Raw genomic sequence first — 26,337 nt, 5'->3', positions numbered from 1 at the left:
CGCGAAATATTATGCGCGCTTTCGAGCTTCGCGGTTCACGGTCACAGAGGGAGGGGCGGAGAAACGATCGGTGGCGTGTACCGAACGCCATTAGCATTAGATTTTTTCTTTCTCTCTGCCACCCCCCCCCCCTTTCCCCTTTCCTTCTTCCTAGACAGAGTATTTAAATGTTATCGGCAGCTGTGCTGAGAGAAATGACCGCGGTCTCTTCGCCCCGGTCACACGGCACCGACTCCCATCAGTTTGTGTCTGGGGGGGAGGGACGTCGCCGTCTCTGTCGCCGCATGCCACGGCGGTGTTAACAGCAACCCTTTTAGCGATGGAAATAAAGGGGACGTGTGTCCAGCCACACGGATAGTCGCCTCATGGACGGGCGGGCAGAGCCACTCCCATTCGGAACGCCGCGATTCCCAGAGTTCCGAGGCCTTTATTTATTCATTTATAATTTTTTTTTTGAGAATGCGCTTTTGGAAGGTGGCAGGGGTCTTTTAATGCGGCCTTGCCACTTCCTGTTAAAATCGCAAGGCAGTCTAAATCAGAGACCGTGTTTCCTGGAGGTTTTGCTCCCTCTGCGTTTATGCAGTAAACTCACAGAGGACTCAGCCACAACTTGAGCATGCTCATTTCAGAGCCGTTATTTATTTATTTATTTATCTATCTATTTATTTATTTCTTCGCTCCGTTCAATAAAAGTTCAACTGCGTATGCGCCGACCGGTTTAGCAAAACATCCTGTTCCGGGGACTTCGTTACAAAGTGGGAGAAGAAAGAAGCGGGCAGACTGCAAACGGGTATTGATTCGAAATTCAAACGGCGGCAGTGATTCCCCGCGCCTCGCGCAGCATACGGAATCAACCGCCAGGAGCGCCAGCGGCCTCCGCGCTAGCTCCCGAGCGCTAGGCGCCATTTCCGCGCGCCTACCGCTTACACCACGCGCCATTTTCCATACACCAACACGTGTTGATATATATGTGTGTATATTACTGTGTTTGTGTATGTATGTGTGTGTGTGTGTGTGTGTGTGCGTGTGCGCAGTAGTTGACTAATGAAAGGGAAGTATGTTATTCAGCATCGAGCTGCAGCTCAGACACACAGAAACAGAAATTAGCCCCCCAGTCAGCCGTCACTTCAACCACCAGAGCGGCCCCCACCACATCCCCGCAGAGGGAAGTGAATGGCTGCACTCAACCCCCATTGTCCCTTGATTACATCCAGATTCTCATTCACGGGGGGCTGAGGTTCTGATTTCACAGATCAAAGAGAGAAAAGCGTGCGTGTGACACAACAAACAAAAAAAATCATGCAAGTATTGTTAGTAGAGAATTTAGGTCAAATTAGCAAGAACTGGCTTCCTTTTCGTGTTGTGGGAAAACAGCTGACTCTCGGCGTGCTCCCTGCGCTGCGAGATTCTGAAACCGGCGTTCCTCGACGCGGAATTTAATAACCGAGAGCGAGCCGATCTCTTCCTAATTGCCGCGTGTTATTTTCGCACGCTTGGCTGTCCGAAATGTGATTCTAATCGTCTGAAAAATCAGTTTTTCTGTTTACGCTAACTCGCCGTCCACCGCCGCGCTGCCTTTGATTTATCTGAGGCTGTCGCGGCTTACCGCCAGACTACCGGGGGGGGGGCTGCCTTACGGCTGCGCCGAACCCGCAGGTTAAATCTGTGTGCCCCCCAGGTACTCTGCCCCCCCCCCCCTCCACCTCCCCCTGCAGTGAAATTCAGTTCCATTAATGTACAGAGTCCCTCTGCTTTTGTGCCTCTTTGTTGCTGTGTGGGAATAATCACAGGTATGCGCTGTCAGTCGGTTGCGTCTAGCGCCGGAAGGTGACGCGTTTGCCCCAGCTTGATTACCCCGGTACACAGTCTTCATTAAAAAGCAGCCGGTGTAGCGTCGTGATTGGCGGTAATTGCATATTATCTGCGGCTCCCCGATAAATCGTTTTTTTTTTTGTATTGGAAAATGGCCGCAATCAAGGCTTTTTTAGGCCTCTCCGTCCGGTCGCGTCTCTCTTCGGCAGAACCTCAAACGAAAGGGCCAAAGCATCACAACATAATGACGAGAAAGTTTTCTTTTTCTTTGTATCTGTCCTTTCATGTGCTTGTTCTTGCTAGCCGGAATGTTGTTTTTTAATCTCTGTCAAATATAATTAGCTATAATATTTCAGCAACCGTATTTTTCCATCTGTAAAGGGTATCTCTACCCTCCCATTTTGTTTTGACACCATAAAATGCTGAGTTTAGTCTGTTTAGGCTCTCTTTCTTTTTTCAGTTTTTGGTGTTACATTATTACAAGCTAAAATATAAGTCTGCCTCTACCTTTGACATTAAAAATGCTAAAGTAGTCTTTTTTAAAGGTGTGGATTATCAGGGGTGATCTCCGGTGTGGAGTTCAGCTTCTCGAGGACTGTTATGAGTCAAATCTGGCCCTTTTGGCAGTGAGGACTTCCTCCTGCGTACGGTGTGGGTTTGAAATGGCAGTTGGTTTAACTGACACTGCACAGCACCCACCCGTCTACCCACCGCTCCCCAGGAAGGGAGGCAAAGATTGGCTCATCAGTCATCACTCATAAAAAAACAGGCTGTCTGATTGGTTTCCAGGAGAATATATATTTTATATGCATTTTTAAATGGATTTCATTCACTCACGCTGTGAAGATCATCAACAGTTCTGGCAAATTTACAGCGTGCTGTAGCACAGGTTTGACCTTCCATAGTGTTTCATTTCAAATCCAAAGGCTATCCCCATGCTAATATATTAGCACACCGTTGGACAGCGACATCTAAATAAATAAAAGGCAGAAGAATCAGCAGTGTTCGACTTGAGACGTGTGCTTTACTGCGTATTTTATGGCTGTAATAAGCCAAGTATCTCGACGGCACTTTATTTTTTAAGAGGTGGGGGTGGAGGGGAGCGCTCTGAAAAAGCTTTTGAAGTTCTGAGTGTACCGGAGGTCAGAATGAATGAATTCTCCCTCGTCCTTTTTTTTTTTTTTGCATAAAACAATCGACTAAATAAGGTGGATTTCCCTTCCCCTCCTAGAGAAATGAGCTTCCCGAAGCCCGTAATCTCTTTGACAACACAAACTTGTTCGGTGTTTACTCTGCAAATTGAACTTAATGGTAAGCACTCCTCCTCCCCCCCCCCCCCCCAACCCTCCTGCTCTCCCAACATGTAATGAGCAGGGCTGATATTAATTGGGTTAAATGAAGTGATTCCGTTCGGCTCCCGCGATTACGCCATTGAAAGGGAGTCTCTCGCCGGGTCCGTTGTTTAATAAGATCTCGGCGGACCGCGAACAAAAAAGCTCGCCGCCTTCAGGACGCGGACTCGAAACTTTCCCAGTTAGGCTAATGAATTAGCGACGGGCGGCGCGGGAGGGGCTGGAAAGAGGCGCGCCCCGCTGTTCTTTTGGGCGCGGGTCGCGACGCTTCGTCGGAGGACCTCGCGTGAGCGTCCGCGGTCTTCGCGTTCGCAGTGACGTTGCTGGCGTTTCGTAAGCTTTTCTCCTGGTCTCTCGTTGATGCTTATTAACTGCTCACTGTGTAAGTGGGGAACCAGCGTTCCTTAGCCAGACAGGGAAGCCAAACGGAAGGCACAGTGTGTAGGCTAACCAAGGAGATGAAGGGCCTTGTGTTTATTTGCTTTTGGACAGCCTTAAAAAAAAATGCTCTGCCTGCTCACTTCTTGCAATTCCTAGGTCGTTCCTTTGTCTGTTTTTAGGAACGTTGCCCGTGGAGTACCTGCCAGGACGTTTTCCCCCCATACCGTTTGCGAGGTCCCGCTAACCTTTCAGCCTCGACGGGTTTCCGAGTATTCATTTTCAGTGCGCGTTTCAGTCCGCGCTGGAGAGTGGACTATCTTTTTCGGTCAACTGAGCATCTTCGCTGAGGGGTGTTTACCGGGCCGTTGGCGGTGTTTTCGGAAGGCGCCCGCTCATGAACACCGCCTCATTGGCATTCCGCCCCCCCGGCGGCAGGCCCGAGGACCGCGAGGACACGGGATCTTATTTCCCCCCACCGCCCCACGGGCTCGCGCTTTTAATCTCGCCGTGCTCCGCGAAGCGCCCGTTTACCCAGGCTCCTTCACTGCTCGCTGGGTTAGCTTAGCGCCCGTTTACCCAGGCTCCTTCGCTGCTCGCCGGGTTAGCTTAGCGCCCGTTTACCCAGGCTCCTTCGCTGCTCGCCGGGTTAGCTTAGCGCCCGTTTACCCAGGCTCCTCCGCTGCTCGCCGGGTTAGCTTAGCGCCCGTTTACCCAGGCTCCTTCGCTGCTCGCCGGTTAGCTTAGCGCCCGTTTACCCAGGCTCCTTCGCTGCTCGCCGGGTTAGCTTAGCGCCCGTTTACCCAGGCTCCTCCGCTGCTCGCCGGGTTAGCTTAGCGCCCGTTTACCCAGGCTCCTTCGCTGCTCGCCGGTTAGCTTAGCGCCCGTTTACCCAGGCTCCTTCGCTGCTCGCCGGTTAGCTTAGCGCCCGTTTACCCAGGCTCCTTCGCTGCTCGCCGGTTAGCTTAGCGCCCGTTTACCCAGGCTCCTTCGCTGCTCGCCGGTTAGCTTAGCGCCCGTTTACCCAGGCTCCTTCGCTGCTCGCCGGTTAGCTTAGCGCCCGTTTACCCAGGCTCCTTCGCTGCTCGCCGGGTTAGCTTAGCGCCCGTTTACCCAGGCTCCTTCGCTGCTCGCCGGGTTAGCTTAGCGCCCGTTTACCCAGGCTCCTTCGCTGCTCGCCGGTTACCTTAGCGCCCGTTTACCCAGGCTCCTTCGCTGCTCGCCGGTTAGCTTAGCGCCCGTTTACCCAGGCTCCTTCGCTGCTCGCCGGTTAGCTTAGCGCCCGTTTACCCAGGCTCCTTCGCTGCTCGCCGGGTTAGCTTAGCGCAAAAGCACACGCCGGTGTGCCCGCTGGCCCACGTGGCACACGGTGTAAAATGTGCTTGAACGGCTGGTCCACTGTTTAGTTTGGTCTGTTTTCCATTTAAAAAATAAAAAATAAATAAAAGTTCAGTGAGATAAGTAACATGCGGAGGTCGGGGTGCGTTTTGATAAAGCGGTTGCGGTCGTTATGTCGTCGCTGTGCTTTTAAAGTCTCGCTGCCTGCGGCGGTGTTTGCTTTCCTGGAAAATAAAAAAAAAACCAAACCCATTTAAATTGATTTCAACACCACGAGTGACCCCCCCCCCCCACTCCCCACCACAGAGCTAACACCACAAGCCCCCCCCCCCCCCCTCACTTAGAACTCATTGCATCACATTCCCCTCCCCACCAAGCTCAACGATTACAGCGACCGCTTCGACGAATCAGACTGAATATGATTGGACGACCTCGGTTCTGCGTTCTGCGGTATTGCAAACTTTTGTCGAGTTTCTTCTTTCTGTTGAGAAATGCAGGGATTCTCTGTGACTGACGGGAAACGGAAAACCTGCTTTGATCGTGTTATTTTCCTCACTCGTGCATCAGTCTGCTTATTAAACGAGACGAACGTCGCAGCGTCTTCGACGGCCGGCTCTCCGGCGCAAATCGAGCGGCGTCTGATTGAATACGTATCGCCGAGATATTTTTTTTTTCCCCCCGATGGATTTTTCCCCTCCCCGGAGAGGATCGATGGAGAGCGAGCGGCCGTCCGTCGATGTCCCGTTTGCACGTTGGCGCTTTCGCTAAACCAGTGGGAGCGGGGGGGGGGGGGGCGGGGTGTGCGAGGTACCCCATCGAAACCCAGAGCCCAGTGACCGCCCCACTGTGACTGCTCACTGCTCACAGCACCTCCCCCAGGCTCAAAGTCGATTTTCTTTTTTTTTGTCTGACCTCAACCCCCCTCCCTTCCTCCCCCCTGTATGTTTCTATAGGAGCCCAGCTGGAGAGCCTGATGGAGACCATGAGGGGGGAGATCGCCGCCCACCCGCCCGTGGAGGGGTCCTACATGCCCCGCCGAGGGGACTACTGCATCTCCAAATTCGCCGACGGGGAATGGTAAGCACGGCGCCCCCTGTTGGGCAAATAAAAAAGTTTTGTCTCGGTAGGTTGCATGGAACTCATTCTTAAGCTTTATGATCATAAACTTTGTAGAGCTGGGTGACTTGCTTCTTTGTGATGTTTCTCACCATTCTAGTTTTTTGGGGTTTTTTTTTTTTTTTGCGTGGAACGACATGTTTCTTTGTATGTTTGTTTATTTATTTATGACACAAATCTTTTCAGGCAGTGCACTTAAGGTTTGTGGCTTAACTGTAATTAGCGATTTGCCATCGGGAGACCTTCGAAAGGCAAGGTGGAACACGGCGTGTTTTGCGTTCAAGTTCCCGAACGGCGGCCTCGAAACAAACGGCGACTTCGACGACGATGCGCCCCGGAGCTCCTTGGCAACGGTTCGGCCTCCGAGGCCAAGTTTTTTTCCCGCCCGGGAGCCAAGAGACCTTCCGTAACCTTTTCCTGTAACTACGGAGAAATGGTTTTGACCTCTGAACTGTCCTGAAAGTACCCGTTTAGCATTCACGAGAAGCAGAAATACTCTCCCTGGAGCTTTCTGTTTTGTTTTGTTTTTGTACTGTAGCTCTCAAGGTTTCCTCGTACAGCAGTCACGACTTTGGGCTGATGAGTTCCGCTTTTTTCCCGCTTTGCCACCCGCTTCTGACGACACCGCACGGCACTTCTCACCATTATTTATTTATTTATTTATTTTGTCCTTCAGCTGAAAAGAAGCCTTAAGTGCGCGTACGATTCGGGCTTTAGTTTGTCTGCTTACAGCGACTTCCGAGTAAATACGGTGACCTTTCTCGTAGTTGGAAGCTGACCCTTTTCAATGGGAACACGTTTTTTTTATTTTTTATTTATTGTATACAAGCGGTCAACGGTAACTGGAAAAAGGAAAATGAATTTGTCGCACCTGACACTGGGAACATTCCGTACTATAAACCACTTAGTGGGGGGGGGCGGTGGGGGTGGGGGGGGTGTGCAAGATCAATTTTCTGTGCGAAGCACGCTCCCTCCCAGGCCACTAACACCATCAGTAGTTACCATGGCAGCACTGGGCTTCAACCCCCAATGGGAGGGGGTTTTAGATGAGGGCAGCCAACTCCTCATCCAATCGGCGCACCTAGTCTTACCGGAAGGCCTTTTTGTCCGCGGTTTCATCAGTGTCAAACCTGACGGTGCTTGTCTGTCATCCAGAGCAGGTGTTTGTTTTTGCTTTTTCTTGTTTTTTGTTTTTTTTTAGGCTTAGGGTTCGGTAGTCTTACTTTCTTTCTGGAACATTTTGTCCATCGCCTTTCTGGGGTTTTCCTTCTCTTTTTTTCTTCACTCTTTCTTTGTTTTATTTGCGGCGCTGAAAGTACATTTCATTTTTGGAAGGCCTTTCGTTCGCACCGGTGGGACGTTCCGTTGCCAAGGTTTTACGCCAGCGGTTGTTCTCCTGTCAGTTTCAAAAATACTCCGTCAAACATTTTTTTTTAAACATAAAAAAACATTGATTCAAAAAAATCATACAGTGGTATTTTTTATTCAGTTATTTTCGGTTATAGAATCGCTGCCTTCCCATCCCCGATCTCGACCAATCGGAGCAGGGCTGCCCAATCCTGTTCCTGGAGCTCTACCGTCCTGTAGGTTTTCACTCCGCCCCTAACAGAGCCCCGCCTCCTTCAGCAGTTAGAGATCTCGTCAGGCTGCTAATCGGTTGAATCAGGTGTGTTAAATTAGGGTTGAAATGAAAACCTGCCGGACGGTAGATCAGGGCCAGGCAGCCCTGAGTTAGCGGTTTGTTCCCATCAAGGCCCATTGGCTGCTGAAGAGATTCGCCCTCGCCAGGAAGGCGGAACGGCCTACTTTTTTTCTTTTTTTTTCTTTCTCGATTTCGCCCGTCGCCGCGGCGGCAGCAAGCCTTGCCCTACTGGCCTCGCCTCCCCTCTTCCATCTGTCTCCCTTCCCCGCGGTTTAATGTATTTAATTTTCAGGACGTCCCGGTCCGGGGCATGATGAATGGGTGTTGCGGGGGGGGTGTGGGGTGGGAAGGGGGGGGCTCACTGATTCCGCCGGCCTCACCTAACCCCCTCCGGGCCGTAAATATGCCGGGACCGCGGCGGGGGCCGTGAGGGATGGCACGGGGCGCGGCTGACAACTTTATTCACTGCTTCACCTGGGCTCCACACGCCCCCGGGGATGCTTTATGGGACGCTTCTTAAAAAATATATATATATATATAATCCCCGGAGTCGAAAATGCAGATGGGACGCTCGCCATGGTCCGTCGGGCCGATAAAAATTTTTTTTTTAAACGGGGGCAGGCTCTCGCCAACGCCGGGCCGGGCTTCTGAGTGGAGTCACGGGGCCGCGCGCGGGGCACCTGGAGCGGATTTACGAGGAAGACGAAGCCTGCCGGCGACGGCGTTCGGTCGGACCGCAGTGCCAAGTCCGCGTAAATCAGGCTTTTTAGGCCCCGCCCGTTGAGACGTGTCCTGGGCGTCGTCCGTCGTTCAGAACAACGGTTCGCTGCCCTAGGTGGTGGTTTGAGCATGGTTGGGTTGGGTCGGGTTGGGCTGGGTTGGTTGGAGTGGGTTGGGCTGGGTTGGGCTGGGCTGGGCTGGTCATCAGCTCAGCTCTTTTCCTCCCATCTTCCGAGCAGTCGACCTCTGACCCTCATTTTCCTGTCCATTGTACATATAGCTCCTGTGCAGATGATCAGGGCAGACATGTCCAGTGAACCATGTGGTCCCCCAGGAAATAAGAACATTAATTCTCTCTCTCTCTCTCTCTCTCTCTGTCCCTCTCTGTCCCTCTCTCTCTCATATTAAAGGTACAGAGCGCGAGTAGAGAAAGTGGAATCTCCAGCCAAAATCCACGTGTTCTACATCGACTACGGCAATGTGAGTACTCGGGCAGCGCGCTTCAAAATGGCTGCCTCGCTACGACGCTTGAATCCTGGGCTGGTGATAAATCGCCTCTCCTCTGTTCCCTCTGCAGCATGTTTATGGCGAATGTGTATTATGCTCCATTAAAAGGGAAGACTTCACCCATGTCCTCCGGTATAAGGAGGGATGAGATGTGGACTGCGCCCGCCACCTCATCAATTAACATGTGTACCTAATTAGAGTTCCGCTCAACTCACAAATCAGACCCGGGGAAAACGCATAGGGGCTTTTACTGGGCTGTTTACGAGGCTCGGCGTGGCTTTTTCCAGATAAGACTCGCGCTGGAGTGCATTTGAGAATGAAACCCGGGGCAAGTCTTTAGTGCCCCCCCCCCCCCCAGAAGGCAAATGGAGCCTCTCTCCTCTTGATTCTCATTGGTCTGTCCAATCTGCAGGTTTTTTTTTTTTTGCTTATATTTTTCATTTTGAATTCTGGGTGAACAGCGTGGGGTGTCTTCATAAATCTCAGCGCCCTTTAAGATGTCTGTCAGAAGCTGAACATGCCAGACGCATGCATATCCCCCCCCCCCCCCCCCCAACCAGTGCTGACGGTGTTTATGTAAGCCCCTGTGCGTGCGCGCTGTGTGTATGTGTGTGTGTGCATACACTGTGTGTGTACGGTGTGTGTGAGTGTGCGCGTGTGTGTGTGTGTGTGTGTGAGTGAGTGTACGTGTGTGTGTGTGTGTGTGTGCATGCATGCTTGTGTGTGTGTGCGCGCGTGTGTACAGTGTGTGTGAGTGAGTTTACGTGTGTGTGTGTGTACAGTGTGTGTGAGTGAGTGTACGTGTGTGTGTGTGTGTGTAGCGAGAGTGCATGGCTGTGTGTGTGTTGGTCCTCTGGGCGCTGTGCGTTAGCTCAGACCTGCCTCCCTGCAGCGGCAGCTTAACTGCCTTTTTTCCGCTGCTCTGAACCCGTCTGCGCAGCGGCGGCTCCCCCGTGTGCTGCGTCAGAGCCCGCGTCACGCCCCCCCCCCCCCCCACCCGCCCCCGCCCCCCTCCTACACCCAGAGCCTGCAGGGCTCTGCCCTCCCCAGAACAAGCTCTCTCCTGGGGAGCGCTGCCTCGGTCTCCTTTAGCACACGCGCCAACGCACAGGCACACACACACACACACACACTGCAGACACACAAACACGCACAAAAAAACACTTACTAAAAACACGCAGTGGCGCCCGGTCCAGGAGCTCAGTGGCGGAGCGCGTAACATTTCCGCCTGTGTGATTACACAGAGTGTAAGTGCGCTGCTCCGCGTGGTTGAAACTTGCCTCGGAGATCGCGCCACTCCCGGGGGGGGGGGGGGGGGGGGAGGGGTGGGGAGAGTAGGGCGCCTCGCGACAGATTGGGAAAGTGGCTCGGAAAGCCTTCCTCAGGAGGAACAGGGGCCGCGGCCGGAACGCTGCGATGCTACAAAAAATAAATAATAAAGAAGAAAAAAAACTCCCACCGCTCTGTTGCATAATGCAGGCGCATGCTGGCCTCGTCCACGCTAAACGCCCATGGCCTCCCGCTCCCAGCAGAGCGCCCCGGGAAGCCGCGTCCCCGTCCAGACCAGTTAAAACACCGTTTTGTGTGGTTCTCCGGTGTCGAGACCTCCCTCGCGCGCGCACTCCGAACGTGTTACGCTCCGCGTCGTCACGACGTCGCCATGACGATTTGGGAACGCAGCTGAAACGCGTCAGCGCAGCCGTCGTGGCGGGATCGTCTGCGCGACGCGACCGAAGATTCGCGGAGAGAGCGCGTCGGCGGTTACGGTCGTCGAGGGATTGTCGTTCCGTTTGCCGAACGCGAAACATTTCTCCAGTTACGACCTGGCCTCGCGACGGCCGCGCGAATAAACCTTAGTATCGCCGTCATCTCGTAGCGGCGCTTAAAATATCGCTTTTGAGAACGGCGTCGGAAGTTTTTTTTTTTTTTTTTTTTTCGGTAACGATATGCAAACGACGCCACCGCGAAAAAAAAAAACAGATTAAAAAGAATCGCCCGGCCGTTATTCAATGGCTTGCTTTAACGGCGCCGTCAAAGTATATTGGCGAGATAAATTCCTCTCGCCGCGCTTAAACAGTTTGCTCCCCCGACTCGCTCGCGAGACGCGGCGGGTTTATTAAGCCCAAACTCGGGCCGTTGGGTTTTAGCGGGGAAGAGCGCGCGCGTCATGCGTGTGCCGGTGCCGGTGCCCCGCCCCCCCAATGCATGCAGGAAGTAGGCGGTGGGATCTGGGGTGTCTCACAGCGTAGGAGCGCAGGAGGACCGTTTCGAAAGCCGGAGGGGGAGGAGGAGAGCGGCGTCTCTCCGGAGGGAGGTTCTCTTTGCTTTCCTTGCTCTCCCTTCCTCTCTCTCTCTCTCTCTCCCGCTCGCTCGCTCCCTCCCTCTTTCTTCTCGCATGTCCCCCCGGGGTGATGAGCTGGCTCTCCTCGGGCGTCAGGAGTACTTTAGCGATGAAAGTGTGAGGGGAGTGAGCGGCGGGGCGGGGGCGGTTTTGAAGAGTTAGGCGGGACGGCGCAGCGTGCAGTTTGTGTAAAGACACGCCGTTCACACATGCAGCATATACCTACACACACGCGTGATACACACACGCACACAGAGACACACTCACACAACCAAACAGGTGTAGAGATACATTGACGGTTGGCCCGCAGAGACCCTGTTTCCCACTTTACACCTGTCACACTCGGGCCCGGGAATCACATCGGGCAGCACCTTCCGTTTCCCCACGAAATTCGCCGTTCGCCTTCTCACAAGCTGCAATCGATTGGGCCAACCGTCCCATCTGTCCAGAGACCCCCTCCTCATTCGGCGTTCGGTCCGGGACGCGTGCATTAATCCCGATGACCGTTCCGTCTGGCCGTCCCACGCAGGCGGCGTCAGCGACAGGGCCGCACGCGCTCAGTGGGGTTTCGGGGGGGGAGTCGGCGCACCCCCGGCTCGCAGCGTGCGTAAGCAGGTATCGGGCTGTCTGCGGAGCAGAGCGGTCAGCTCTCTCTCTGCTGGAGATGGGCTTGTAGTACAGCTGCCTACAGGGGAACAGACTTTTTAATCATTCCCTTTAAGCATTCCTGCTACCTTTCCCCTTTTGACTGAAAATAAGGGAGCAATGATGTTCTGTGTGTAATAGGATCTGTTTCATCTCCCCTAGCCTTCTCTCTCTCTCTCCTCTCTTATCAAGGTCTCCTCAATTCCTTCTTCCTTTGTACTCCTCCATCCTTTTCTTCTCTATCTTTGTTGACTCTTGCTGTCTTTTTCTCTCTCTTTATCTCTCTCTCTCCGACTCAAATTGAAATTCAGAATGCAGTATTGAATTGCATTTGTGTGAGTATTGCGAGTGCACAGTTATACACTGGAACGAGAACACCGATGAGTAATCAGTGAATCTATACGTGAATAACTGTGACAAGAGCAGCAATCGCAATCATGATATTGTCCTTCAGGTTATGGCAAGCTGAGACGCGGTGTGCCTCAGTTGGAGTGGGTGTTCCCTCTTTCTCTCTCTTTTTCTCTTTCTTTCCCCCTTGGGAGCACATTAGGAGGTGGCACCGCTGCCGCTGTTGCCGGCGGCAACTGCACTCCTCCTGCAGGGCTGTGTTAGCGGAGTTGAGCCCTGGCTGGGGAGGGCTAACGACCTTATGCTAACGCCGCGTTCGCTTGGCTGTTCTTCTGTGGAGGGCTAACGCTAACGTAGTTCTTCTGTGGAGGGCTAACGCTAACGTAGTTCTTCTGTGGAGGGCTAACGCTAACGTAGTTCTTCTGTGGAGGGCTAATGCTGACGCCTAATGCTAACTTTGCGTCCACTGTCCTGTTCTTCTGTGGAGGGCTAACGCTAACGTAGCGCCCCGCTCTCCTGTTCTCATCTCCGCAGAGGGAGACGGTCCCGTCCACCCGCCTTGCAGCCCTGTCCCCCGCCTTCAACGTGCGGACCCTGCCGGCCCAGGCCACCGAGTACACCTTCGCCTACATCCAGGTCCCGCAAGACGTAAGCCGCCGCCGCCGCCGCCACATTTCCTGCCCCCCCCCGTCCTGCCGGGACGAGGTGGGAGGGGAGTAATCCAGCGCGTGTGCAGGTTTTTACCGGCCAAACTTTTGTGTGTGCTCCGAGCCGTCACGTCTGCCCTCGGAGAAGCGCCTGTTCCCGGCTCACCTCGGACGGTCTCTGCTTTGCCCCGCCCCCACGGAGAGGCTCCGCCCCCAGGCTGTGACCTCACAGCCTGCCGAGTCACGGCCGCTCGTCGTCGGGGGACACCGAACAGGTGTGGGCCTGCGGAGCCGCCAGCCCCCGGGAAGGGGCGTGAGCCTGGCTCCTCCGGGGCTTGGAACATGCGCGGGCACGCCGGCGCATTGGCGGGGGGGGGCGGGTGGCGGGGCTCGGGGAAAGGTCTCGTGCCCCCGCGCCCCCGGCGGCGCTCACCTCCGACACGGCCAGTGCATCACGCTGGAATGGAGGGGGGTGGAGGGGGAGCAGTCAGAGCAAACGCTCTCAGAATTATTCCCTCCCTTTGTCTCTTCCAAGGACAACCGTGTTCACGGTTGCCGTGGAGACCGGTCCATATGGTTGGGGGGTAATGGGGGGGGGGGGGGGGGCGGGGGGGATGCCACAGAAGAGCGGCAGCGTGATGTCACCTTCCCCTCTACCTGAATCTGAATGCAAGGGCGTGTGCACACAACATCTGTGTGTGTGTTCATGCATGTGTGTTTGTATGCGTGTGTGTGCATGCGACAGTAAGACTCCCACACACTGGCCTCTCCTCACCTCCCCTCTTTCTGTCTCCCTCTGTACCCCCCCCCCCCCCCCCGCAGGAGGACGCGCGTGCGGACATGGTGGACAGCGTGGTGCGGGACATCCAGAACACGCAGTGCATGCTGAACGTGGAGTACCAGGGCCCCACCTGCCCCCACGTCACCCTGCAGTTCGCCGACTCCAAGGACGACGTGGGCCTGGGCCTGGTCAAGGAGGGCATGGTCATGGTGGACGTGCGGAAAGAGAAGCACCTGCAGAAAATGGTACACGCGCGTGCACCTCGACCGCGTGCGGTATCCGATGCGCACACCCCCCGCCCCCAACCCCCCTACCCTCGGTTTCCCGGGATCTTTTAGGACACTCTAGCGGCACCTTTTCTTCCCCAGAGCGGACCAGCGGTGTGTTTGGTATATATATATATCGGCGCGGTCGTGAACGCCGCACCTCTCTGCAATTTCCAAGCGTTTGCGGTCGCAGGGTTTTCGTCACCGAAGGCTTTTCTGTCTTTAACTCCCTTTTTTCAGCGGGGGGGGGGGGGGGGGGGGTCCGGGTCAGATGGCGCCGCGCCGGGCGGGGCTGCGTTCGCGCTTCCGTTCGCTAGCGTGTAATCGTTAGCCTCGCGCGGGCCCGTCGTCTCCGGCGCGCTTTCAGAGCCGGCGCCCTCGGCCCGCTAGCGCACAGGGGAGCATAAACGACCCCCCCGCTGGCTCCAGCCCCGTGGGATCTCACAGGGAAAGTGCAGCCATTTTAAATTCAGAAGGGAGGATTTTCCCCGTGCGGTATTGCATGGGCGGCAATCAGAGCAGCACTCAGACGCTAATGCACCCTGCCTGTGCACGAGAGGAAGGAAGGTGTGTGCGTACATGCGTGTGTGTGTGTGTGTGTGTGTGTGTGTGTGTGTGTGTGCCGCAGGACTTCCGCTTGTATGTATGTCTGCGCGTGTTCATGTTTGTTCCTGTGTGCGAGTGCACGCGTGTTAAATTCATACGAGCGCTTCCCCCGGGAAAAAGCACTTAAGCACTTCCTGCGTCAGTCAGGAACGAGGGCGAAGATATACACACGCCCCTCCCCCCCCCCCCGACTCTCCGCCCCGCCCCACCGGGTCCATCGGAGAGCGCTTTGGCGGGATGCTGAAGTGACATTGAAGGAGCAGTTGCCCCACCCAAAACCCCGCCCCGCCCACCCTTCCCCAGCCCACAGTGCCCGCACACGCCCGTCCCGCGGCTGGGCTGGGCAGATTTACGGTGGCGGGGGACCGGCGTAAATACCGCCGCGCCAGACTCCCGCTTCCCTGATTTATCGTTCCGCGGCGGTTTTCGGAGAAGGCCCTGGCGGGGTTTGGCGCCGTTTGCCGGATGCAGACGCCCCTCGTCCGCCGGACCCGCGCCCCAGACAGGTTTGGGGCATCGCTCACTGTGAGGAGTAGCTCCCTAATTGGCATTTTCACCCAGGTGCCCACTTGAGTTTCGATTCCCTCACACACAGGGTTTGTCTCTGTATACCTCCCTCCTCCCTCCCTCCCTCCCTTCCCCTGTTCTCAAGGTCACCTTCCTTCTTTTGTGAACTTCAGTCTCTTCCGTCTTTCTCTGCCCTCGCACCCTCTCCAATTCCTCTAACCCCCCCCCCCCCCCCAACGCTGTCCCCCTCCCTTTTTCCGTCCCGAGCGTTTGGCTTCTCTCGTGCGGCCGCGTCGAACCCGAGAACCGCGTCGCGAAAATCCGCCCGCCGCCCCCCCCGAGTAACGTTTATTAACTTGCGTCGGATAGCGTTAGCGAGATTTACCGCCTTTTAATTTGAGCGGCGGCCGCCTGGGAATAATCCGGTTATCGGGCGCTGGAATCCAAAACGACCGCCGCCACGGAAAATTCCGTCGCTGTCGTCGCTACGCGTCGGCGGAATGATGAATGGAAGCTCCGCGCGAGATCCTGAGGTTTTGTTGTGTTTTTGTTTTTTCTTTTTGTTTAGTTTCGTTTTGGTTTTTTCCCCTTATCGTTAGCATTTTCGTTTTGATATCCATCAGAAGTACTCGCGGCGGATTGGTGTGAAAGGCGAGGTGGGCTCGGCGCCGTGGTAACGGGGGCGGGGAGCGGAGAGAAGGAGAGAAGGAGCTGCGCGGGGCCGGTGGGATTAATTAAGGGGAGGTGTCAGTCAGAGGGAGCGCGGCGGCCTTGGCGGACCGGGCGCGCGGCGTCGCGTTTAAGCGGACCTGACACGCTCGCGGCGCGGGGCACGTGTGCGTCGGACCCTCTCAGAACACCGAGGAAGGGTGGGGGGGGGGGGGGGGGGGAGAGATTTCGGTTTTCTCTCCCGGGTGTATCAAGTGGCGCACAATTTGATTAGAAAATGTCAAATACCGAGGGAAAAGAGCAGAGCCTTGTAATGCTGTGAGGCCCTCGCTCTCTCTCTCTCGCTCTCTCTCTCTCTCTCTCTCTCTCGCTCTCTCCCTCCCTCTCTCTCTCTCGCACGCTCTCTCTCTCTCTCTCTCGCGCTCTCTCTCGCCCCCCCCCTCGCTCTCCTTCCCTTGGTCTCTCTCTGTCTCCCTCCCTCCTCTTCCTTCCCTCTTGCTCTCTTTCATTTTACGCTCCCATCTCTCCCCAATTTCTCTCTCATTCAATTTCTTTCTGTCTCTAGCTCCATCTTCTCTCTGACCCTCTCTCTACATCTGCTTCTGTCTTCTCTCTCTCTCTCCCTCTCTCCCCTCTCTCTCTCTCTCTCCCTCTCCCCCTCTCTCTCTCTCTCTCCTTGTCAGGAGGAAGGTGTGGTTATAGATGACACGGCCGGCCCACCATTTGTACACGCCAGTGGCGCTTCGCTGATTATCCTCCCTCCGCCCCCGCCCCCCCCCCCCCCCTCGCCCCAGGGGGGGAGGAGGGAAACAAACGGACGAGCGTTTTTAAAAAGCGCACCCCTCCCGCTGCCCAACGACGTCCGCCTGTAAACACCCCCGCGCGCGTTTCCGACAGACATCGACGCCTCGTCGCCGTATCGACAGGGGGGCTGGAAGTAATTAAGGAATTGATGTGCGTCCGCGCCGCGCGGATATAGCCGCTGTTTGCGGGGGGGGGGGGGCATTTGAAGGTCAAGCTTTTTTTTTTTTCTTTCCCGTCAAGTTAGCAGAACCTGAAAAGGGGCTGTGCCTGAAAGCCAAAGCCAAAGCCGGGGGAATATCATTTCTTTTCAATTACCGCGCTGTTTAGTTTTTATCTCTCAGCCTGCGTGCTCATGGTGATTCGTACCCGTGCCTGTCCCCGGTAATTCTGGGTAACGGAGGCGCTCCTCAGATCTTCGCCAGCAGGCATCGGACGTTTCTGTTGCTTAAAAACGTTGCAAACCCGCTGGGAGGGAGGACGCGGAAGACGCCTCCTGCCCATTGGTCATTAGCTCTTGCATGTTGGACACATGACCGTAGCGGTCACTGCTCTGATTGGCTGTTTCCAGACTGCTAGCGGTTCTGGAGAGGGGGACAGGCCTTTCCCGATTTTTCCACACCGTCGCATTACTGTAAAAGCTCTTCCTTTGACTGAAAACGTGCCGTGCCCTACTTGAAACGGATCCAGAAATCCAGCGGCGAATGGCATTGGTCTTATTGCGTTAAGTATTTCGATGCTAGCCATAAAAGCTCCGTAGTCATTTTTCCCCTCAACATTCTCAAAGCTACCGAAGTGATATCAGTTTACCAGGTTTCTTTCATTCCCCTCCTCAAATTGAGTTTTAGATATTTCCACAAAGGCATAGCCATAACGCAGAGCTAAAATGGTTCAAAGCAAAGGCTTGAATTGCTGTTTTTTTATGAGGCTAGAGACCAGTAGCGGGAATATTAAATCGTGGCTTTTCATAAGTTACACATTGCGGTGTGATACCGTAGCTGCGGCATTTAAGCAAATGGTATTCAGCAAAACATTTTAATACATATTTCATTGGGGAAAACTGGAATTGCTGTGTGTGTGTGTGTGTGTCTGTGTGTCTGTGTGTGTGTAAATCACCACAGGTTCTTTTCTGTTATTTCGTAAACACATCACACAAAGGCTCCCCCCCCCCCGTCAAAAGTGGCACAGTCCACTTGCATTCCACTTAAAGTCTATTTAATAATGGGCTAAACCAACGCCACTGCAGAACCCTGCATTCACTACATTAAAAAGGCTTTTTCAGAATCCTTTCGGGGCCTTCTGAAGACCGTTGGCATTGCTAATGAGCGGCAGCATTTAACTATGTGTTTTACGCTAATCTAGCGAGCGTTGTTTTTATATTCAAACTTAAAATACAGTAATTGAAGCCGGGTATAATCAGAATTACGACTGCATGCTTTCTCACAATCCCTACAAAGCCGTGTTTGGCTTTTTCTTCAGCCACGGCATTTGCATATTTATTTTATATATTTAGTTATATATATATATGTTTTAATAAAGCAGTTCCAACGCTTGGAAGGTGTAGAAAAGAGATGTCAGTCATCGATGCTGTGCCCCCGCTCCGGTGAGATGCGGGTTTGACTCCTGTTGTCAGGTTTAATTTCTGCACGGCCTGGTCCCCAGAGACAGTGACGGGCTCTTCCTTTGAAACACAATTTCGGGTTTGCCTCCTTCCGATCGATGGCCCTCTGCTTGGCTCCCGTCGAGCAGTCAAACGGTCAAAACGACAAAAACGCCGAGCTGCCGTGATTGGACGGCGCTCCCGTCCTTCATCGGCTCGTTGTGACTGGCCGAGCAGCGAGCCAATCGGATCCAGCAACCCGGAGACAGGCAAACAAAAAAAACAAAAAATTTGTTGTAAACGGCGTGTCAGTAGAGCTTTGGAAGGATTGTGGTTGCTTTGCCTCATTTGGGTTCTGTGGAATTCTGAATTCCACGTTTGAATTCCGAAGACCCTAAATGGCATGTAATATTTAATATATTATTATATAAGTTGTACATATTGGTGACATAAACAGCAATGAACTAGCAAGAAGGGTAGCAATGTCCTTGCTGATTTTTTATTGAATGTGTGTGGGAGGAATTTCATTAATTATTTTGTGGAGCATATGTTGGTGTTAATTTTAGCGAGGTAGCAAAATTTTGTATTCTACCAAACATTATTACTGTATGCAAGAGAGAGACGTATTAGCTATTGCTTGCTTACTTCTTTGTTGCCTTACTTGTTAACTTGCCGCTGCAGCAAACAATTTATTGCCGCTTTCATTTTCATGGGGCCGCTGGTTGCAAAGAATACTTTCTGGGCATATTAACCAGTACAATAGCGGCGAGCTTATCAGCAGACAGTGATCAGCCAACCAGAGGCTCATTAAATGCGAATACTCACTATTAGACTTATCAGCTCTTTCATCTAGCAGAGTGCTAATGGATTTCCCCGCAGTCCTCCGCGGAGGGCGGGGCACACCAGCTCACTGCTGCGGATTAATTCATCTCCCTCCAAAAAAAAAAGGCTATCCAAATTACCAAGTTTACATAACAGAAATGTCAAAGGCGTTTTTTTTCTGCTTGTTTTTCTTCGGGCACAAGCGGCCCTCACCTTTTTTTGAAGAAGTTCTCCAGTAGGTTGCTGTTTTGTTTTGTTCCACCCACCCCCCCCCGCCCCCTATCATCAGTGGTTTTGTTTGCCGTTATACCTGACAAAGTGGAAACGCAGTTGGAACGAAGGTGATTTGTTTAAAGTATTACGTGCGTATAAGCCTACTCTCTGCCACTAAAAAAAGGGGGGATCGTTTCGAAACACCGCGGACGGAGATGAGACTGGTTTTTTTGGGTCGGCACGCGTAAACGATGTCACGGAGGCGGAGCTGCGAGGCCCAATGGCGGGCGCTCGGGTAAACGAGCCCGACGTCGACGGCTTCTGGGATTTCGAAAGACAAAAGCCCGACGTGAAGCGACTAATTAAATCCACGCGTGACTTCTCCGTCAAAAACCCGAATCAGCCGCTTGTCACGGTGAAAAAAGAAAGCTATCAGTGCTTCCCGCACGCCGTCCTCCGACGTGTCGATGATCTCCTCTGCGGAATGCGACTCCCGTTTTAAGGACTCTGAATTTTTTTTAAAAAAAAGGTTTTGAAGTAATAAGCGAACGCTTTAAAAGGTAAAAAAACCGAAAAGAAAAAAAAAAAAAAAACGCGCTAACGTGCTGCACCCAACAATCTGCAATCAGGCCTGATTTAGAGCCTTTCAGAGCGCCGCGGCGTCTCAGCGAGCGGCCCACAGGCCCCGCGCGGGTTCCTCAGAGCGAACGCGCCCGCCGTGTTGCCGCAACCTCGTCTGAAACGCACCCGCGCGGGGAGGGAGGGGGGGAGGGAGGGAGGGAGGAAGGGAGGGAGCGAGGGAGGGGGGGGTACGAGGAGAAATGAGGTCAGGATCGAAGGACTCGTACGCCTCGGGTGAACTGCTGTCTGTTACTTTCTCGCGCTGACACGCACAGACACACACACACACACACACACACACGCACAGACACACACACACACACACACACACACACACATCATAAAATATCTATGCACATACCCAGTTAGAGTAGAAATAACACTGCCAGTGTACTAGTTCTTAAACGTGTGTAGATGTGTGTGTAGAACTGCACTCTGGGTTTAACACAGGGTCCTCGTCGCTGGGGTGCGGCTTTTCCCATTCTGAGGTGGGGGGGAAAGGGCGGTCTGGACCCCCCCCTCGGGGAGAGCTCACATGGTACGTGCCACCCTGGCACGGCTCTCTGCACCGCACAGGCGGCCCCTCTGGCACGCACCGGCCACGGGGGGGGCACCCAAACCCCCCCCCCCCCCCCCCCCTCGTAACGAGGTCACTCGCCGGCCACTTCAAAGCGGCTCGCCCCGTATCCAGGCAACCCCGCCGGAACTCGGAGACAGAGAGGATGGCGAAGGGGAGTCGCCTGGAGGCGCCCTGCGTCCTCAACCACCCCCACCCCCACCCCCCCCCCCAGGCCTCAACCAACCGCCAGTGTACCCCTGCGCCCCCCGGTTCCGCGTAAGCACGCCGCTTCCCGTCAGACGTCCCTCGATGACAGAAGCGCGAGCTCGCAGACGATTGCGTCATCTCAGAAGCTCCAGAGCTGTCAGTCTTTCCAGACAGCCTGACGGCTGGGCACATGACTGGATCAGCCTCGGCTGCATCCCCCTGCACTTCCTCTAAACCTCCGTTTACATTTTAAATCATTTTCTATTGGTGCGGCTGCACGTATGCCTTGCTGGGATGACTAACAGTTGTGTATTTTAGCCGGCTTTTAAAAAAATTATTACTGTTGAGAGTAAAAAAATGGCTTTCTGCCAGAAAGGAAAGCTTTTGTTTTTCTATAATTAATGGCCTTGCAGTTCGTTCTGATACAGATCATTTTTGCTAGGATATCTTTCCAAAATCTGTTTTGCGGTCCGTTTAGATTTCTCCGACAGCGCTGCTACGATTTCCCATCAGCGGTGCCAGGCCGAGCAGAGCGAAACAAACCATTCAGTGTGCAAATTTGGGTTTCATTTTAAAAATATATATATATAATAATAATAACAATAATAAAAGCATCTTTATTGTAAATCTGAGCAAACGGGCCTGGTTTAAACCTCTTCTCTAAACTCTACTCAGGATTAGCATGCCCTCTCCTCCTCGAGACTGAGGTTTTTGCGCAGGCGATCTTTCTGAAGTGCAGAACCACAGGGAGAGTCTGGCGGACCGGCTGAAGCCCACAGACGCTGAAGCCCGTGGCGTTTCAGACCCTGAACCATTACCTGGTAACTGTTTCTAAGGAGACCGGGAGGTTCTGAGAGTGGCGTGCTTGCAATGCTTTTTTTTTTTCCCCGAAGGCTTATGAAACCCGTGACAACTTCACTGAAGACAGCTTTCGGAAAATGAAATGAATAGTAAAACGATCGAATGAAAAAAAACGTTAGGGAAAGTCTTGGAGCCTCTAAAGACGCTTTTCCCATTCGACCAAACAGGAAATGATGCGCTGGGTCCCTGCCGTAAATACATCCCACAGCCACGTGGATCAATAGCAGTGCATCACGCCCCAATCAATATTTAATTCTCGTGATTTTTTTTGTTGTTTAATAAACATAATCATTTGCATTTAGCGCCAGGGAGAAGAACCCCGCCCCCCCCCCATATTTGGAGCTTCCAGGCCCGGTGTCCTAAGTTGGCCATTGTGAGACTTCAGGCATCTTAAACCGAGGTCAGCCGCAGTTGAATGGGTTTTTATTGGTCTAAAACCATTCTGAGAGAGAAAGTGGCTGCTCAAATTGGCTTCTTGATAAAAACAGTGGAGCATAACAAAGCAAAAAAATATATAAATAAATAAATAAATAAAGGAAGATGAATGTGCGTGCCATTTGGGGCTGCGTCCTCCAGGATGGGAGAAGTACACTCCCCGCAATTGCAATGTTGGCACAAATAGAAGCGCGGGGACTCTGCGTTTCGCGGTTGTTGGGGGAAACGGCGGATTTTTAATGAGGGAAGTTTGTGCTAAACGGAGCCATCTGGAGCAGGGGCTGTCTCTGCACGGCCCCCCCTGGAGCCCGGGAGGCCAGGAGCCGTACCGCGGCTCGCACTGTGCCCCCCTCCTCCCCCCGTCCCCCCCCCCCCCCCCCGCTCGCACCGCGGCCCCCGCTGAAGCAGAGCGGGGGGAGGTCCGAGAACACCCCCCCCCCACACACAAGTATGCGCACAGAGCGATTATGTCTAGGTTGGGGGGGGGGAACTCCTGGAGGGTGTCGATTATGCTAGTTTCTGCCAGCAAGTTGCAGGCTCTAATTGGTCTAAGTAGCTAATTGCATTGCACTTGCTCTTCTGTGTGTGCCTGTGTGTGTATATATAGAGAGAGAGAAACAGAGAGAAAGTCAGCAAGAGAGCCTACAAGATGAGCAGCTTTCATACAAGATGAGAGTGATACTCCATCGCCAGAAATGCGTTTATATATATTTATTTTTTAATGTGTTTGCTGAGACCGGGGGGGAAACCAGTACAGGCTGTGGCCTGCAGAGCGGTGCCTGACCCGCCCTAATCTTCCGACACCTCCGCCGTGTAGCCGACATCACAAAACCGAAGAGGAAAACAAAATGGACGCCGCCCCCCTCGTCTGACATTTGAAAATGTTAAGTTCCGTCCACAAAGAAACCGAGTACAAAGTGTTTTTTCTTCGCGGTATCCGACCGCTGCACTTTTTTTTATATATACAGGGTCACTCCATCCAGATGAACCGATAGAACAGATTGTTTTTTTCCTGCTTTTCCTCCGGGAGCGGTCAAGCGCTTATCTGACGAGGGGGGGGCGGCGTCCAACGGTCTGGCGCTTGTCCGGTGACACGAGCGGCCATTTTAAAAAAAAGTTCTCTCCGGGGTCACCTGGGGATATTTGAGGGCGAAATGGGGTGGAAGTTGGGACGGGGAACGGAACTTCCAATTCGAGGGACGGTTTGTGAGCCGTTACCAACGGTCGGCCGCTTCCGGGCCTCGCTCGATAGCGGACGGGGCAGGGACCGAATCGAATGTGAGCCGGTCTCCAGATCACACGCACCAATCCCCCCCCACTACACCCCCCTGCCCTACCCCTCCCCCCCACCCCAAACACAAAACGCACCACTATTGGCATCTGTCAGGTCACATCACAGCGTCCATTGCCTCGCAGGGCGTGAGCATACCACTTCCTGGTGACGGCTCAATACCTCATTAGCAAAAGGAGCTCGCGAGTGGCTTTTAATTGAAGTTCTCCCCTCTCCTTTATCGACCTCCGACCCCCCCCCCCCCCCCCACACCCCAGCGGCAGGCTATAATGGCCGTCGGCCAGTCCCCGACCGCGTCCTCCGACTCGTCCTGGGGTGGCCGTGCCCTTCCTCCTCGCTGACCTCCTCATCGTCCTCCCGTTTAACCTTACTCTGCTCATACACACGGGTTTGGCCTTTTGAGCAGTAGCGGAGAAAACATTTTCTGCATCATTACTGTTTGGAGCTTTGTGGTTTTAATATTAATTGCCAACTAAAATAAAACAAGAAAATACAAATGTCCTTTCTGCAAAGTTCTGTGGGTGAGCCAGGTTCTAAAAATGAAAGGTTTGGGGGGGGGGGGGGGGGGCTCAGACCCACAGGGTCCAATCCCGGGGTGGGGGGGGCACCCGTTACTACGGTGACGATCTTTACTTTGGGCGAGACGCCCAACGCGCTTCAAGCCGCCATAATAAGAGCGGACTGTCTTTACTCGGCACTGCGGCGTACGGAACGGAGCTCCGCCGGCTTTTAACTGATAAATAATGCAAATAGGAATGCGGGGGCCGTCAGAGCGGGGTTTCCGCCGTGTTCGCTAGCTTAATGAGCGTCCCTGGGGGGTGCGGGGGGGGGCTGGTGGAGAGGATCGCTTGCTCAGCGCAAGGCCGTTCGACACACCGCTAAAAACCGCCGTTCGTTAACTCCAGGCACGTCGCCAGCCAATCAGGAGCAGATCTCGGGCGGGGGGCGGCTCCTACGCAGGTGCCTGCCTCGCGTTTCTACGGGAACCTCCCTCGTTCGTCGGTTGGATGTAACGAAACGGGGGACAGATTTAAAAAAAAAAAATCTTTTCGTCCCGCGGCTGCCAGTGCCACACAGGCCACTTAACCACCACACTGCGGTTCTGAATCAGACTCTGAATCAGAGCCTCCCCGTGGCAGACACACGCTCGTTACTCCACGGCTGACACCGCGAGGAGAATGCATTATTCAGCAGAACAGGCAGCCCAAACGAGCCGCCGACAGGCCCCCGAGTCGCTCTCCTCCTTCTTTATTTATTTTTTTATTCCTTAAACTACATAAAAAGGCTCCTTCACTATATTTGAGAATTTATTTAACATCTTTTTCTTCTTCCCCCGTTTTTTTATTCCCTCTCTTTCCCGAACGCGGAGACGGTAAAGAGGAGAGAGGCGGTGGGGAATCGCTCCCCGCCGCGAACGCAAACGCGCGGCCGCGCGTCGGGCCCGAACCCCCCCGCCAACGGGCCGCGCCCGCGCCGCTGACGTAATTATGGTCCCGGAGACCGATCGGGGGGAGGGAACCGGCGGGGTTCTGCTGTAGCCACGCGTTTTTATACATTTTTTAGGCTAAATTTTTTAGAACCCAAAGCGGAGTTTTTTTTTTTTGGGAGGAAGTAGACGTTTCCATAGCGAAGCGCGGCACCAACCCCTCCCCCCTGTCCGAATGCCATTTCCTCCGATTTGGGTTACTTTGATGGAGGGAGGGTGGAGAGAGAGGGGATCGAGCCCGGGGGGAGGGGGGGGGGAGAGCCAAGCTGTTTTCTCCATTACAGAGAACTGCGGTGGCCTTCCTCCGCCCCAGCCACACACAACACCGCTGTTACTTACTTTATAATTGAATTTGGGGAGCGGGGGTGTGGGGAGGAGGGGGGTTATTTTAACCTGGTGTCAGTTTGTGTGAATTTTGGAGCTGTGGTGAAAGGGGGGGACGGGGGGAGGGAGGGAGGGGGGCAGCAGAAAGAGATTAGGTCCTACCAGGGGCCTGGCTTTTCATCTTTAATACCCTACGCTGAAGGCGGAGGTGACCTTCTTTTTTTGGCAGATCCAGTGTACCGGCGGCCTGCTTTGTCCTCTGCTATGAGTTCAGCCAAGTGTTTTTTTTTTTTTTTGTTTTTTGTTTTTGTTTTTTCCGTGATGGATTTTCCAGCTACCAGCGAACACAAGTTTCATGAAGGAAAAAAAAAAAGAAAAAAAAAACTCAAAACAAATCGAAGGCGATTGAAGAGGGAACGGCGAAACTTATTGCGGTTAGATTGAATCTGACCCCTCGGCCCCTCAAGCGGTGAAAAAGGCCTCGAGCGTTTCGCCGCCCGGCGGCGCTCCGGTAAGGCCCCGTCGGGTCGGCGCCGCTGCGGCCCTCTGCAGAAAGGCGCCCTGGAGGCTCGCCGGGTTAAAAACAAGCGCTTAACTGGGCCGCGGACGTCTGCACACGGGATGTAAGCGTCAACGATAGAGTAATGCCCCGTCTTAATTTAGAGCCCGGGGATCGGAAATGCCACCACATGACATTTAGCGGTGCGTGTCCTCGTAGCGGCACAGCGCGGCGAGCTTACGGAAGACGCGGCCGCGTCGCGAAAACACTTTCGCTCTCGTCCTCTGTCTGTCTGTTCTCTCTGCCTCTCTCTGTTCATCTTGTTCCCCCTCTCTCTCTCTCGTTTCTCCACCGGCAGAGCGGAGCCCCCAGCGAATCAGGCTCCAGCTGGAGAGCCTCACTCCCTTTCAGCAGCCCGATCTCCCGAAACCGCGCCACTAGTTTTCCAGTTAGCGAGGAAGTTACGAGTTATGAAACAACCCGCCGTGGCCCCATACCCCACCCCCTTCCCCCCCAACTTCTCCTTTCTCTCCACAAGCCCCATCTGTCATGATGTCAGCCACTTTCTGCTGAGCGAAAGTTTAGGAGATTACACTTACACTCCGCGGCGCGCCGCGAGGCGGCTAACTGAGGGAGGAGTAGCTACCCGAGCGAGCCGGATCGTGCACGCTCGCCCAGCTACAGGGGCCCGATTCGGGGGGGGGGGTTAAAAGGCCCTATTGACCGGAATGTGGGATTCCACCGGTCCCGGTGTGTATATATATACTGTATATCCGCGGCCTTGTTTGGGCGTGTTACGCAAACCGCGGATGACTCAAGCCCGGGGAGCGGCACAGTACCGCGGCGCGGCGGGAAAACGGCGGGGAGGAGGAGTCTCGCGCGAAGGGGGCTCGGCTCGAAACGAAACGGCGAGGGGCGCGGTAAAAAGCCCCCGCTGGTGGCC

The 26,337-nt window shown here is 54.0% G+C and overlaps 1 protein-coding gene across 1 annotated transcript in view; it reads left to right on the top strand.

Moving 5' to 3' along the window:
• snd1 (staphylococcal nuclease and tudor domain containing 1) overlaps positions 1-26,337 on the top strand; it is a 108,241-nt gene that overhangs the window by 76,849 nt on the left and 5,055 nt on the right. The window contains exons 20-23 of the mRNA XM_035402225.1: positions 5,830-5,957; positions 8,769-8,838; positions 12,734-12,847; positions 13,669-13,872. Of these exons, the coding sequence (XP_035258116.1) occupies positions 5,830-5,957; positions 8,769-8,838; positions 12,734-12,847; positions 13,669-13,872 (516 nt within the window). The remainder of the gene's footprint in view (positions 1-5,829; positions 5,958-8,768; positions 8,839-12,733; positions 12,848-13,668; positions 13,873-26,337) is intronic.

This window comes from Anguilla anguilla, chromosome 19 (assembly GCF_013347855.1).
Source record: "Anguilla anguilla isolate fAngAng1 chromosome 19, fAngAng1.pri, whole genome shotgun sequence".
Taxonomy (NCBI): Eukaryota; Metazoa; Chordata; class Actinopteri; order Anguilliformes; family Anguillidae; genus Anguilla; species Anguilla anguilla.
The sequence above is the reverse complement of the archived record's forward strand: the minus strand, read 5'-3'. Positions and strand labels throughout refer to the sequence as shown.